The sequence below is a fragment of the Ascaphus truei genome, chromosome 1 (assembly GCF_040206685.1).
Source record: "Ascaphus truei isolate aAscTru1 chromosome 1, aAscTru1.hap1, whole genome shotgun sequence".
NCBI classification, from domain to species: Eukaryota; Metazoa; Chordata; class Amphibia; order Anura; family Ascaphidae; genus Ascaphus; species Ascaphus truei.
In genome coordinates this window covers 84,545,361-84,561,881 of record NC_134483.1, presented here as the reverse complement: position 1 = coordinate 84,561,881, position 16,521 = coordinate 84,545,361, and the positions used below count along the sequence as shown (strand labels likewise).

The window sequence follows — 16,521 nt, the reverse complement described above, 5'->3', positions numbered from 1 at the left end:
TTTTTCTTTATGCTGTCTTTCTATGCTCTTATACCTGTAGCATTTGTAACGCCATGAAAAAAATGGTAATGTGTCTCAATTCATAAGATCCTAGACCTGATCAACATGGCAAAGCAGTTTTTGACTACATTTCAATAAGGATTTGATAATAATTAGAATATACAAATTAATTTTTTAATTATCTTTAAAAAAATGCTTTATATATATACACAAACCTATACATCTGCACGCCCCGGGCGAGTGGATTTAACACCCCCGTGGCGAGCTCCTATTGGCCCAAGCAGCACACGTGTTTTTTTTTTTTAATTTTCCCTGCTCGCGCTGCTGTTTAATTTCCCCCGCTCGCGCTGGAGAAAAAAAAAAAGCTGGAGGCGGGTTCATGTTGTCGAGGGAGATTACCCCGCCTCCGGCTCTCTGAGCAGTGCCTTCCCTCCCCCCCCGCCTCTCAGCAATACTTTCCCTCCTCTCATCAGCGCTTTCACTCCTCCCCCTTCCGGCAGCCAGCCCCTTCCGCGCCTCTGTCTGCCACAGACCCCTGCAGGGACATCTGTCACCCCCCCCCTCCCATCGGGCCATCCGCCACCCCCCCCACCATCGGCCATCTGCCCCCCCCCCCCAATCGGGCCATCCATCTCCCCTCCCCCATCAGGCCATCCGCCCGACCCCCCCCCCCACCTCAATCGGGCCTTCCACCGCCCCCCACCTCAATCGGGCCAACCGCCGCCCGCCCCCCACCTCAATTGGACCATCTGCCGCCCCCCCCACTTCAATCGGTCATCCGCCCCCCCCTGCCACCTACATCAATCGGGCCATCCGCCCCTCCCCCCCACACCTACATCAATCGGGCCTTCCGCCGCCCCCCACCTCAATCGGGCCATCCACCGCCCGCCCCCCACCTCAATCGGGCCATCCGCCGCCCCCCCCCACCTCAATCGGGCCATCTGCCGCCGGCCCCATCATGTTGGGTCAGAGCGTCTGCAGGTTCACCACCTCCGTCATCCGCAGGTCCCACTACGGGGAGGGCCCAGGCCAGGTAACGGGTGTGCCCTGGGGGGGAAGCGGGACATCGCCACAGCTCGTGCTCTTCCCATGTTCCGGGTGCAGTGAGGCCCAGGGCGGCCCTGTCTCATGTGTGGGGGCTGGGAGGCCTCACGATGTCCCTGTGGCAGCCGCGGCCTTGTCTGGGTGTAGGGGTTGGAAGGCCTCACTGGGGGTTCCCGGGGGACTGCGCTGATGTAACGCTGAGAAAACATGCTGCAGTTACCCACCCAAAACTCACCCACTCACCCCCCCACCCACAACTCACCCACAACTCACCCCCCCACCCACAACTCACCCACAACTCACCCACTCACCCACAACTTCACCCCCCCCACCCTCCTCACCCCCCCCCCCCCACACTACTCAACTTCCCACCTACTAGTTCGGCGAGTAGATTTTTGGGTGATTTGTCGACCACTGTGTATATATATATAAGATGCAGGAAGTCGTGGATGGCGATGCAACTGCCTTTGAAAAAAACGTGGGACCAGAAATTGCTGGATACTGGGTACAAAAGTTTGTTGGCACATAAAAAACAGCACAGCAAGCACTCTGGCGCGTTTCAGCCGCAAGGGCCTTTGTCAAAGAATATAGTACACAAAATCTGGAGGTCTGATTTCAAGTGTGCTGTTTTTTCTGGAAAGACAATAAAGTGTGATATAAGGATATATTTATGCATGGACGTTCCCTGTGAGCATTGCATAGGAGGCACTTCTCCTATTCTATCACTCTGTATGTATATATATATATATATATATATATATATATATATATATATATATATATATATATATATACAAATATAGCTGTATGCTCATCTGCATGTCTTAGGCTAAGGCCCCGCTCCCAGAGTCAGCGCACCCGCACTGCTGACAGGCGGTGCGCTGAGATACACAGACCGCGATATGTGGTCTGTAGGGAGCGGGAGCCGGAGCGGGAGGTGGGCGGGTGGTGGGCGGTTTGACAGGGAGGGGGGGCGTGGCTTGAGCGGAGGGACCCGCTACTCTCCCCCCCCCCTCCCTCCACGGACTCGGGCTGGAGCTGGAGCTTCGGTTTGTATTAAACACACACACACGCAGGCACTCATACATACATACACACACACACACACACACACACACACACACACACACACACACACACACACACACAGGCAGGCACTCACGCACTCATACACACACGCGCGCACACACAGGCAGGCACTCACGCACTCATACACACACACACACAGACAGACAGAGGCAGGCACTCACGCACTCGGGCACACACATACACACACAGACAGGCACGCACGCACACACACAGACACACACACAGAGAAAGGCACTCACCTGCTTTCACTCCACACTCCTCCCCGCTCCCCGAAGCCTCTCCTCCTCCCGCAGCCTCCCCTCCCCATTGGCTCACAGCCACACACGTCACGCGTCAAAGCTAGAAAACACCATTCTCTGGTGTCTCCAGCGGCTGACGCGCGACAGCGTGTAGTCAGCTGTGCCGCCAGTGGGGACCGGGACCGGCTCGCGAGGATTCCCCTGCTGGTGGGGAACTCGCTACATTGCCGCCCGCGCCAACGAGCGCAGCGGGACCGAGGCCTTAGGCAGGTCTGCAACCCCGCCTTTCCCCATTATCACCCAGCATACAGCACTTCCACTGCAGCAAGGCATTCTGGGAAATGACATGCAAATGAGCACACAGTGTCACTTTTTGCCTCAATAACCATTTTTAACATGGTTCCCTATAGGCTTAAGCTTGCTGCATGGTCACAGCTTTGAGCACAGCCAGGGTTAAGGTGCATACCCAGAAAACCACCCACAGACAGCTGTTTCGACCTTGATGGGTCTCATCAGTGTGGGGTTGATTTTTATACATATATATATAAATGTATGACCGAAACATCAGGCATGTGTATATTTTGGACCCAATAAACCACTTTTTGTCATTATCTTTTGTGCTGTACATATATATTTAAGAAAAGGTGACATTGTGTGCTCATTCGCATGTGAATTCCCAGAATCCCTTGCTGCTGTGGAGCACTGTATGCTAGGTGATAATGGTGAAAAGCAGTGTTGCGCGCCCATGCGGTGTGCGGGCACATGCACGCGGACGCGGAGGGGGAGCGCGTTGCGCAAGATATCAGTTCAAACTGATTTCTTGGAACGACAGGCCGGTCACGTGAGCAGTTCGCCCAATGAGGGCGAACCAGCTCCGTGACGTCACTGGCACGCCCCTGGACATGCCCACGGACGGCGCGCGTACCATGGCCAAAAAATGCGGGTGACGTCACGGCTGTGTACGCTTCCGCACGGGCAAAGGCACTATGGACCTAGCCTAAGGCCTCGGCCATGTTAACCGCTTGCTGGCGGAAGCGTGCTGAAGCGCGCTCCCGCTCAGCACTGAGCCCCTACAGCTGCAATTAGAGCGGCTTTAGTAGCGGCTCACCTGCGCTTCCGCGCGCTTGGGGAACCGCAGGACTTAAAGGAATTTAAAATTCCCCCGCTTGCCGGCGCGACAGGCCGGTCACGTGAGCGGTTCGCCCAATGAGGGCGAACCAGCTCCGTGACGTCACTGCCCCGTCTCCGGCCAGTGACGCGCCTGCCCCCTGACGGCCCGCTGACGGCGCGTGCGGTAAGCAACCGCAAGGCCATGGAAAGCACCCGCTTTCCCTGAGCCTCAGCGCACATCAGCACGCAAGCAGGGAGCATGGACTCAGCCTTAGGCCTTGCCCCCGCTGCCTACTACAGCGCCCGCTGTGGCGGACGCTGCATGGACGAGAGCCCTCCCCTCAATGGCGCCGGGCCCGCTGCGAGGGGGGGCCGCAGCGCTGGGGCGAGAGTTGCTCCTGCTCTCAATAGAATTGAGAGCAGGACTCGCGATGAGCGATACGGCACGCCCCCGGCGGTTCAGCCAATGAGGGCGAACCTGCCGGGTGACGTCATGGCCGCGCCCCCGTCACTCCCCCAGCACGCCCCCCCCCCCCCCCTGGTCTCTCTTCCTGCAGCTCCCTGCAGACCAGGTAATCGGCTGCATGCACCGCCAATCTCGCGGGCGTGCGTTGCAGCTGAGTTACCGGGGCCTTAGCCTTAGACATGTGAATCTGCTCACAAGTAATACTGTGCTCAAAAAGTAATAAGGCACCAACATCATCGTCAAAGTGTTCAATGGTGTAAAAAAACAATAAGAATATTATACATTAAAAAATATATCATGTTGATATATACGAATGCCATAGGTAATGAGGGAACCTGTCAAAGGGATGTTACAAGATAAGGGAGGAAGAGCGATGTTTAGTAAGCGAGAGAGACTAGTGTGGCTGAGGTTCATGGCTGCTCGCTGTGAACCTAGAAATTGGGACGGTCATTGTCTCTTTCGCATTGGTTGGTAGGTGCCATAGTTGAGGCTGCAGAAGGAAGAGCCAGGATACGAGGAAGGTGTCAGGGTATCTTTACTTCATTAATTTAAATGTGTGAAGGGTGACAGAGAGGGAATTCCAGAGGTGGGTGCAGCTTGAGATACTCAGGAATGGGAGGATGTTGTGTGTGGGAGGAGGAAATGTGACACTATATAAGCTAGCACGCTGACACTGACTCTATTTAAGTAACAGAATGTGCATTTCATGGGTGTGAATATCTGATTTGTGCCATATTCGCAAATGTTTTGCACCTCTCTAAAACTGGGTCATTGCTTATAACCTACAGAGGTGATCATGTTATGAATATCCGCGGCGTTTCCATGTTAATTTGCAGCAGCAGAGACTGCATAGATGAATCTGTGAGGCAGAGGCGGTAAACCAGCGGCGTTTCTTTATACGGTTATATTTTGTTTCCCCCCAGTGCCATAACTTACATCTTTTTTTGTTAACTGATGCAGATCTATCTTAAACAAGTATCACTGATGCCTCGGAGGGAAAAGTAAATAATAAACATATTTCCGTTTCTTGGTTTTTCCTGTTTACTCAGCAGCTGTCCACAGCTGCAATAAATATCCTCCACATTACTTGTACGCGGTGGCTCGAAAATTGCTGACAGTTCTGGATTTCTAGTGTCATCACATGTATCACTATTCCCTAGTGTGGGATCTTTATTGGAAGTTCCTTGGCCCTTATGGCTCCCAGTCGTCAACTTTGCACATTACTTTCAACAGAATGTTTTCTTTTTTTTTTGTTGATAGCAACACTTTCTAGATGTTCCGAATTGAAGAACATGAACACAATCAATACCGTGTGTTCCACTGTAGCCATTGCTAGTGAGGTATAAAGCTTTATCTCCTCTAATTACAGCCGGTTTCTCATCTGAATGCACCTTGGTGGCCAGATGAAATGTTTTGCTAAGCAGGACCAAGATTTATTTTCCCTTTCATAACGCGTTTGCGAAAGGAGGATGAGCAATGGGATGCAAATGGTGCGGATATGGAGAGGCAAACTACACACTCTTTAAAATGTCGCTGCAAAATGTCTCCGAAAGGTTTATACAGTATGAGTGTAAGGAGTTACACAAAATCTAATCGAAAAACACATTCACTGAAATAGCATTGCGCACTTCCTGCGGAGTTGCAGAGGTGGCTATGATCACCAAGGCCGGGGCCATGGTCAAAAAGACAGCGCTGACCCGCACTGAGCCAGCACAACCCTCTGCATCAGATATGAGTGCGGCTTTAGCAGGCGCTTCCGCAGGCGTGCGGAGGCGTGCAGAATTGCAGGAGACAACTCCATTTAAAATTTGCGCGCTGAGGGGAGCGGAGGGCCGGCACGTGACGGCAAACAGCCAATGGCACCCCGTCACATCGGCGCCCCAATTCCCACCCGCTTCTCAAGCGCGCTCGCTGCCTCGCCTGCCAGGACACCTAAAAAGCTCCTGCTTGAGCAGGCGGGCTTGAGCAGCAGCACGGAGGAGTGCGGCTGGAGGCACCATGCCCGAAGCCTAAGGCTGCGGATATAGTACGAGCGCATGGCGTCGCGCACGCCTGTCAGCCAAGCGATCTTTGGCCTGTGATCCACAGTGAAGGGGAGGTGTTGCAGAGGCGTGCCCGTGACGTCACGTGAACGGTTCCCCATCATTGGCTGAACCACGCACATGTGACCCGGCCGTCGCGCGAGCAAATCAAAATGTTTTGTCTGCCCGAGAATCGCGCACACGGTTGCGTTATTACACTAACTAGGGTGCTACCTGGAGTAATGTGTAATTGGGGACCCTCCTGGTTCCAGAGATACAGTGTATTCACTGTTTTATGTTCTGGTAAATATATATTTAAAAAAAATAATCAATATGGCCACGTTCCAATGACTTTGTGGCTTTTTGTTGACCGTCACAGCAAGAATTTCTAGTTCTGGAAAGGGTCCCCGTGCCAGGTAATGTAAAAAATAAAAAATTGCAACAAAAAAAAAAAAGTTCCCATGAACGGGCGGGTTGGGACATTTGCTCATGGCCGTCCTGCCTCGACCATCTCCACGCCAGTGTTTAGCCACAGGGGACCCTCCACCACAGCCGCTCCGCCGCTGGCTGCTTCTAGAGAAGGTACGTTTTAGGGTAGGGGGTAAACTTTAGGGGATTTAGCTGTTAGGGTAAGGGATTACGGTTTTTAGGGTTGGCTGTAGTGTTAATTTTAGGGGGGTTTAGGTTAAGGGCTATGGTTAGTGACCTACCTTAGCAGCGAAGCTGAGTGACTGGGTGGCGAGATGAGCTGCAGCTAAGCACGGACGGTCATTTGGTCGTGGTGAAATGGCTGCGACCAAATGTCCTAGGCTGTGATCAGTGCCCTCATTATTTTTTGTGTCTGTTAGTGCTTGTTCGTTGCCTTTTGGTACGTTATTCTGTTTATATACATTATATCATGCAGCGGAATATGTACAGTAGGCACTTTATCAACAAATCATAATAATGATGGTGGATTATGGAGGCTGCCGTGCATGAAGGTACCTCATTACGCTCTCTAGGCTTTGGATCTTTCAGAACAGCAGAAACCTGTCCATGTTATCAGCATTACCATGTAAAACACTCCCTGAAGAACACATTGTTCCAGAATCTAGAGGATCTTGAATACAGTCCCAGTGCACTACAACCTTTGTGATAACTGCAGTGTCAGAAAGCACATCACAAATTAACTATGACTTCCTGCTGACCCCTGAGTGGAACTCATTTTATTTTATATGTATCTTTAAGAAAACTCCTGACTGGGTATGTGGGGTATCTTCTAGATATTTTGTAATTTGTACCATCTATTATGTTATGTTGACTGTAGACGAGACTTGACATTTTTGTTTATATGTAGCACTGTTTCTTCCCCCCCCCACATTGGGAGATATACAGCTTCTGCTACCTGGTGTGTGGTGCGGATACCTGTTAGGATCAGGAGAGCTGAGTTGGATCTGCGATGGTATGGAGACCAGGACAGGTTCAGGTTCTTTCTCTGTAGTTCTTCTCTTGGTGTTAGCGCCTCCAGCCGAAGTGGGCTCCAGGGTGTCCAGAGATCAGCCCCCACTATTGCACACATCTCCCTCCTGCCCAGGGGCTGATACTTAGGAGTGTAATGAACAAGGGTCTTTATTGGCATGCATTCAATGTAGATGGCTCCATACAGTGGTGCAGAGTCTCAGAGGTCCCAGGTCTCTGGATGGTGATTGCCCCTGATCTTACAGGGCATCTGTGGATCGAATCAAATGTTCCCCCAGGCCAGGGGCTGGGGGTGAGCACGCTCATCCCATGATGGGAGAGACTCACAGCTCAACTGCTCTCTTACTCCTTCAGAGCAGGACTGACTAAATGTACCACTCCCTCCTAGGAGGAACCAGAAGGGGTGGGCTCATGGTCTATACCTATACCAGATAGGCTTACACAGGCCATGAGTCACCACCCCACTTCTGTCACCCTTAATAAGGGCATAAGGGGGGTCAAACGCCACAGATTAACCTGTCATAGCCTGCAGCTAGCAAAATTTACATAACATAGAGTGGAAAGACAGGCAGAATAGACATACCCTGTTACATATCTAAAGTTCGCATATTACCTGTGGGGTCCCCCAAGGCTCTGTTTTGTTTTTTGTTACACGGTTTGTAAGACAACTTCTTTGCACATGTATGCTGATGATACTATAATATATGCACACATCCCCAGCCTCACTGACCTTGAAAATGTACTGCAATCTGATTTTTCAAATGTCGAAAACTGCATCACTCAGAACAATGTATTTTTAAACACTAACAAAACAGTAACTATGATACTTGGGACTAAAGCTACATTTGTAAAGCTTCCGATTGCGAGCTACTGATCAGAACCAGCTTTAATCCTAATCTTGCCTCAGCTACTAGCTTGAAATATTTTGGTATGTGGCTAGACTTCCATCTAACATTCGGGTTGGATATTGACAAACTGACATCTAAACACTATTCCAAACTGGGTGTACTTCATAGAAATAAATCCTGCGTACTGCCATTGGTCAGAAAGCACATAGCTCAGCAGATGCTAATTCCAATGATTGACTATGAGGATATAGTGTATGGTACATCATCCCAAATTCACCTCCACAAACTTAACATTCCACCATTGCGATGTGTTAATTGGACTAGGTTGGCTATCCCATGGGTCCAGATGCAATGTACATCTTTCCTGTCGTACGTTCAAATGCTTTCTGGAGAAATTACCCAATTATCTGAGCAGGCTTCTTATCCCTACTGTCAGCGGCAGATTTCCAAATCCGCCTGCCCCAGGCACTTGCCTGCCTGCCTGCCTGTCCGCCTCCTCTCTGCCGCCCTCCTGCTCCTTTGGAATCCCAGCGTCAAGTGACGCAGCGGACGTCACGAATGTGATATTGCAAGGCGGCGCATGGCCATAGAATCGCGATGTCATGACATCATTTGATGTTGCGATGTCACCTTGCCATGGCAACGATATGCCGTGTGAGACCACGTTTGTGAAGTCCGCGGCGTCATTTGATGCTGGGATTCCAAAGGAAAAGGAGGGTGACACAGGCAAGTGCATTCCCATTAGGTCTGATAGGCCTGAGAGTGCGCCAAAAGCATGTGGGGCCGCAATTTTTGCCGTCTCCAAATCTTGCCACCCTAGGCCTTGGCCTAATGGGAATCTGCCACTGCCTACTGTACACACAGCATGTATGTCCTTTTATCTGCCTCCAGAAACCTGCTTATGGTTCCAAAGTTCAATAAAGAACCTGGTCGCTCTTCCTTCTCTTACCAAACACCCCACTTCTGCAAAAAAAATAACAATTACCGGACTCTCTCAAACCGCCTCTTGTATAAATTCATTCAAGACCTCTACTGTAACATGTTTGTAACTTGTAATGTTGTCAATTTATTATTTTATTCCCAGGACATACTTGAAAATGAGAGGTAAACTGTCAATGTATTTTTCATGATAAAATATTTGTATAAATAACAAAAAAAGTGCTGTTCTTAAATATTCACCTTTTTACTGACCTGGGGAGTTAACTGTATACAGTGTCCACCTCCTTTCGCTAGAAGACCCTTTGCTGAAACACATGAAAGGAAAGCCAGTTAGAATCTTCTTCATAGCTAAATCACAAAAAATAGTGATCTTTCTGTCATCAGCAAATAGTGTTTCTCTTGCTAATAGTCTTATTAACTGGGTTTTCAGTGATATCGAATGGTTGTCTCACAACAAAGACAAGCCTGGGCACTAACCTCTTTTATATCTGGCCTTTCCAAATAATGCAATCCTGCCACACCTTCTACTTTTCAACCTTGAAATCACACGTAATTGTATTCTGGAGTTGCAGGAGGTTGTGAAAAGGGAGGAGGGGTGTAGATTGTCGGCAGTGCTGGACATGAATCGCAAAGACATCTTAAATGTAAGAATGAGCTCTGTCGTAGAGAGTTACAAATGTGGGGATTTATTTTGGATCTTTCCCAAGTAACCTACCCACTATATTGGCCACCTCCTTAGCCCCTGGTTTTCCTGACTGTTCCCAAGTTATCACATTATCTTATGCCAGACCAACACTTCCTCCTCTCTAACTGTATGTCCATTTTGCTATTCTACGGATCTCCCACACATCAGAAAACCTACAAGCATTTAGCTTTTTCCCTGTAGCTCACACGTCTTTTCTTTCATAAGAAGAAAGTGGAGCCGTACGTTTATAAACAAAATAGTTGGTGGACAATATACCATGTTCTTAAAAAAAGTAGCGGTATTCTGCACCATAAAACTTTAACCGCTGGTTATTCCTACATGGAAATTAACAGTTGTAATAATAGATTTTTCAACTTTTCAATGCCCTTTATTAAAGTAAAATTCTAATTTTTCCGAATGGTCTGTGGGTTTGGGCAAATGTGCCTCAAAATCTAGTTTTCCAAGTGACTAATGTCATTGTTGGGTGTCAGCATATAGTTTTTTCGACATGGTTTTATATAAGATCGTTCGGGAGTTACTGAATAGGAATTTGTGTATCGTCACAATATTGTAATGTTGTAACAGTTTTTTTTCTTCTTATGTTGCAGTTCCTCGGACGCCAATGTTAACATCACAAGAACCCAATTCGGCTACCAGCACTTCAATTACAGTTTACTGGACCATGAGTGAGGAGGATGTTATTGACTGTTTTCAAGTGTACTGCATGGAGGAGCCTCAAGGAAACCGTGAAGGAAATGGTGAGCTGTGTACAGTATGATGCCACATAGTCTTGAGTGCCACCGCTGAAAGTGCTCCAACGCATTTCACACAAAGGGCTAAACCTTTCATTGCTGGAGGTGCATGAAAAGCATTTCTTTGCTGTATGTCCCTTCAGCACTAATTGTATGATGCGCTTAGAATTGTACAACAAACTAAATGAGCCCAGATATCATCAGTGCACCATCCTTTCACTCTGGGGGCAACAGTGTTTTGTTCAATGATAACCCAATCCCTTTTTCTTCTTCTTGATATTTGTGATCCTCTTTGACCAATTAAACCTGTCATATGTTATTTTGACAAATGAGGGACATCAAAAGTGACAAGTGTAAGTCAGAAAATGATAATAAAGCACAATTGCAAAGCCTCCATAACATTAAAAAAAATACACCCATTCCTTTGTCGCTCTACTGCTAAAACTCTGACACAGGCATTCATGCTCTCACGTCTCGACTATTTTAACCTTCTAATGTCCGGCCTTCCTGCCATTCATCTGTATCCCCTACAATCTATCCTAAACGCTGCTAGAATCGCTGCACTCTTGTTCTAAATCTGTCTCAGCGTCTCTCCTGCTGAAATCCCTCTCCTGGTTTCCTGTATTATGCGCAAACCTTTCCTCCTCTCCTTTAAGGCTATACACCCTTCTGCCCTACTTTACATCTCAGTCCTAATTTCTCACTACACATCTGCTTGCTCTTGTGTTCTGCTCAAGGGCGTCTTCCGTCTACCCCTTTTGTATCTAAAGCCTTCTACTGCCTGAAACCTCTCACTTACTGCCCCACACCTCTGTGTTTCCCTTCCCTTCAATATCCAACAACCACGCTCTCTCTCTCCACCCTTAAGGTCTATCTGTAAACATACCTCTTACATTAAGCATTTGGGTAGCTCTATTGGCTAGTACTATACACCACATATGAATTTACCATGCCCCTTGCAGCCGCGCTTACCATAACTCCCTCCTACTGTCCCTGCAAGTTCTCCCCACTTACCACGTAGATTGTGAGCTCTTTGGGTCAGGGACTCCTTTTCCTATTGTTACTTTTATGTCTGGCTCGCTTATTCCCACTATGTGTTATGTTATTATGTCACGTGTATTACTGATGTAAAGCGCTGTGTACATAGATGGAGCTATACAGATAAAGATATATATATATATATATATATATATATATATATACATACAGTACATACATGAAATACAGAAACAAACAGCGCACAAGATATACAAATGATTATAAAAGTGCATGCATAATACAGAGGAAAATACAACCATAAATATGAATGTATATGGGACCTAAAGCTATATAATGAGAGGAGTTAAAGGCAGCTCATCAAGGAATAACCAGTGCATTAGAACACATGTAAAACAACAAATTGATGAGCGCACACACCCAAGGCGTAAAAATGTATGCATATTTAATGAAAAATCAGACATCCTATACCCGATAACAATAATAGAAGGTATGACATATATGAAACAGAATAAAAATAAATACAAAATGGAAATCAGTGAAAGCTGTATTCCTAAGTAGGAGAGGTAGATATAAACCTTGAGGGTTAATGGAGTCCCTGAATGTACAGGGTGTTGGTGAATAGGAGACTGAGTCCATAGAGCCTCAGGAGATGTGTGGTAGAGGTGGTATAATCACTCCGAAAATGTATAGGATAAATTGCAGACAATTTCCAATATAAGGGATATATCTCCTTTACTCCTGGCTGTGCAGCCCCAAATATGCGGATTCGGGATCAACGCTGTATGCGCGCCCGTCAGCTAAGAGCCCCATGTCCAGGAGCAGTCTATGTGAGGGAAAAGTCTGTTTGGCAGATTGTATATATACACGGAGTACCTGATCAGCAAGAGGAAATATGACAAAGGTGTCTGGCAATGCGAGTAGGTCCCGTAGGGCTTCGCAGCTAAGGACAACTTGAACACTCTGACTTTAGCACTCAGGGAGATCCTCAACAGCTGCTTCAATTATACCAACGTGATAACGCAACCATACGCGTTTCGTCGGCTAGGACGTCAACTTCATCAGGGGTGTCCCAGGGGTGGGCTATGATGGAGTTCATGCTATTAGCTATAAATACCAATTGGGGGAAGATAATTAGGCAAAGTTACAACTCATAATAAACTGTGTGTTAGCTATGCATACACAAATTATATAATAAAAATACATGCATATATACAAATTGTGACAACATAATAATTCACTTAAAAATATATAATAATGTGTGAATAATACCTGTGAATAAAATATATATATGTATTAAGTATTAATATTTCTTTAGAATATATAATTATTATTATATATAATTATGACATATATAAAAAATGGAAATATATTGCTACAGATAATATATAATTCCTTTGCGGATTTTACACCACAAAATGTTTTTTTGGGGGTAACATCAGCGAAAATCCGGGAAACGAATTTGGGCGAATTCGCCCAGCTCTACTAATGTCCGTTATAGTAATCCATGGGCTTGTTACGGCTGAAAACAGTACTCAATGCATCGTTAGGGAGCTTTAAAGATACCTGTTAGCACTCAACGAGAGATTAATTTATGTTGGCATCTCGTTAAATCAATAACAGAGCTTTGTGGATCTGGGCTGAAGGCTGGACCTGCTCTTTCTTTACTAGCAACATGTTAATTTCACGTGGCTGTAAAAACAGATGTTTCTCCAATGGAGCCTAGTATTAAACAGCACAGTCATACAGGTCTGCTTGTATCCTCACATTTGACTCTTTTCTCTTTCTTGCTAGAGATGAGAAATATGCTTTGGGGAAAGTGGTTCTCTCGAATTCCCTGGAATTTGCCCCCATCCCCCAACAGGTTAAGGTTTCAGGATATCCACGCTTCAGCACAAGTGGCTCAGTCAGTCTCAGTTTCAGGACAGGTGGCTCTATCAGCCCCTGCTTCAACACAGCTGGCTCAATCAGAGGCTCAGTCTTTGAGCCACCTGTGCTGAAGCTGGGATATCCTGAAAATCTGACTGGGGGGGAGGGAGTTTGAGGACTGAAGTTGAGCACCCATGGTCTGAGGGGGGAGGGGGAGTGGGCGGGACTGGAGCTTGATTCCACATTAGCTGCCCATGCAAGTCAATGGCAGGTAACGCTAGATCCAGCTTAGTGAATCCCACTGTGATTCTATTGGGAGACTTAAAGAGACAGTAGGAGTTTATTAAAATTGCTTATTTTACAGCAGTGATATGTACTGTAGGATTACATCCCTTTACAGCTTCATTCCCAATAATAAATAATGACCTATTAACTGCACATGTTTGGGGAAATGGGAATTTACAGCTGGTCCTGCTATGTATGAATGATAATAATAAGATTTATCACGGAATAATACATCAAATGACTGGAGATTTTATAGGTAAGGCTGCATCTGCAATTCAAATATAATGCTTAATGTGCTTGGTTCACAATGCCAATTATATCAATGTACAGAAATCGGTGTGCATAATAATGTGAATTAATTTTGACTGCTTAATCACTGAATCACTGTAGGACTGGTGGAAGAATACAGAGTCACTGTGAAGGAGAGTTTTTGCATCTTGGAGGACCTCGAACCAGACAAATGCTACAGTGTATGGCTTATGGCAGTAAACTATACAGGGTGCAGCTTACCCAGCGACAAGTCTACTTTCAGGACCGGTATGTATAACAGACCGCCCATATATTACACGTTGGTGATATATAATTATAGAGCAGCTTCGCGGGCTCGAAACCCGCGCTCCACAAATGTAGACGTTTGTTCGGGCGTTCGAGCCAAACTTCACGACAAACTTTCGCATCCCAGCAAATGTCAAACCAAAACCGGAGGCAAACTTCAGAGTTTCACCGAAAAAGTTAAACATTAAAATTAAAAAAAATATCTGCTTATTTTCAGTTATGTCCCGTTATTAAAAATAAAAATCCCAAACCAATTTTTAGAACCAAAACCAGAACACCATGGAAAGTCCCCACCCGTAGTTATATAAAAAATATCTTGTAAAATGTTGTTCAAGGCAATGAAAGAAATATAGTTCTTGTGCAAATATAGTCTATAAATATAATGGCCTTTTCAAGGAGCAATCCAAACAATATCCTGCATGTATGTGTTTTTTTGTTTTTTTAAATAAATCAGTTATGTAGCATTGTCTGACTTTGCTGCGCTTATTGTATTATTATCATTCCCTGTAGTGCATTGTCTTTGCAAAGCGCTGAGTACACTGTCAGGGCAATATAAATAAAGATATATATATATATAAATAAAGGTATATATATATATATACACTACCTTATTTTTTGTTCAACTCAATGCCATTTTTAATGAGTTTCAATATACGGATCATCCTTTGATTTCTGTAGCAGGTTTTTGCCCACCTCCCCAGAAATGTTAAATCTTTGTAGCACTTTGCTGTTTGAGATGATTTGTTGCCAATATTCCCAGAAGTTTGAGCTGCACACTGCCACAATAGATAATGTTGCCGTAGTAATATAAGAATTCACTGTAGCTGCTGAGTGACACTGACTGGAGGATTGATTGAAACTGAGGGTACCTTCATGAAACTTTATTTATGAAGGTTCTATAGGGGTTCCGTAGGGGACCGAAACGTCTGCTCTCTATGTTGTGACTTAAATATATTTTCTTTTCTTGCACTATGCAATTGTGCGCACTATACTGTGATTATGAAGCGCTTTGTGTTCCATTGGGAGAAAGAAGCTATATGAAATAAAGTTATTATTATTACAGCCTTAGGATGACCTAGTTCTGGTTCTCCCAAGTCTCATTCCTGCCAAGAATTGTACAACAATTGAGAACTAAAATGTAGAGAGATCGGGGGTTAGAAAACAAGATGTGGACACATTTTATAATCACTTGGAGCATGTAAAGTAACTACCATTTTGTGTGAAGGTCACATGAAGATCCCCTAAGGTAGGGGTGTGCAAACTGTGGGGCGCGGCATTTACAGAGGCCCTGTGCTTTTCCCCACAACATTTAAGTTAAATGCTGGGAGAGGCGTGAAGCCTGTGTAACTCCCTCTTACCTGTTCACAGCCAGCTCTTTGACGATGCATTGCCATGACAACGCAGCATCAAATGGCAATGCCCAAGGGTGGGGGGCACGAGCAGGAGGTGAGAATAGACAGAGGGGCACAAACAGAAAAATTTGCACACCCCTGCCCTATGGGACCGAGTTAACTGCAAGTAGTTTCTGTCATTTTCTAAACTGTACAGTTGCTATTTATATTATCTGCTACTGTACATCTACTATTAAAACCCTGTACAGATTTGTATTCTCTGCACTGAAAGAACCAACATGTTAAATAGTTCCCATATTTAGTAATTAGTCATTGGTGCAACAGATCATACGTTACATAAAGTATATACTGTATACAACAAAAGGCAGAAAAACCCAATGTTACATCCAATGTGACACAAATACACAGTGAAATACTTATATATTCTCTTAAATAAGGGTCATTTCGTTAAACCCTTTGGCCAAAGCGTTACAAGCCTGCGAGCCCCATCAAGTCATGACCAGTAAGCAGGTCCTAACACTACCTATCCTATGCACATTCTCATTTACCTCTGCTGGAAGGAGAACTGCCACAATGGACCTGCACAAGAACATGAAAAAACCCTGCTACTTAAAAAGTGGGGTGGTTGAGCTGAAACCCATGGAGGAGGGGCCACTAACCTCCAATCAACTGATACCAGTTGAAAATCAAATTAATAAACACAATCCCAGCAAGCTCAGTATATAATACTTTACCACCAAGGCAGATGGTAAAAGAGACGACAGCACTCAGATGTAGAGCAAAGAAACTTGTATTCCAAAGGTAATATTGTAT

General features: G+C 45.9%; 1 protein-coding gene across 1 annotated transcript in view; it reads left to right on the top strand.

Annotated features, from left to right (window-relative positions):
• Positions 1-16,521, top strand: part of CMYA5 (cardiomyopathy associated 5) — a 62,274-nt gene that overhangs the window by 21,372 nt on the left and 24,381 nt on the right. Inside the window, exons 6-7 of the mRNA XM_075590747.1 lie at positions 10,508-10,657; positions 14,192-14,338. Coding sequence (XP_075446862.1) covers positions 10,508-10,657; positions 14,192-14,338 — 297 coding nt within the window. The remainder of the gene's footprint in view (positions 1-10,507; positions 10,658-14,191; positions 14,339-16,521) is intronic.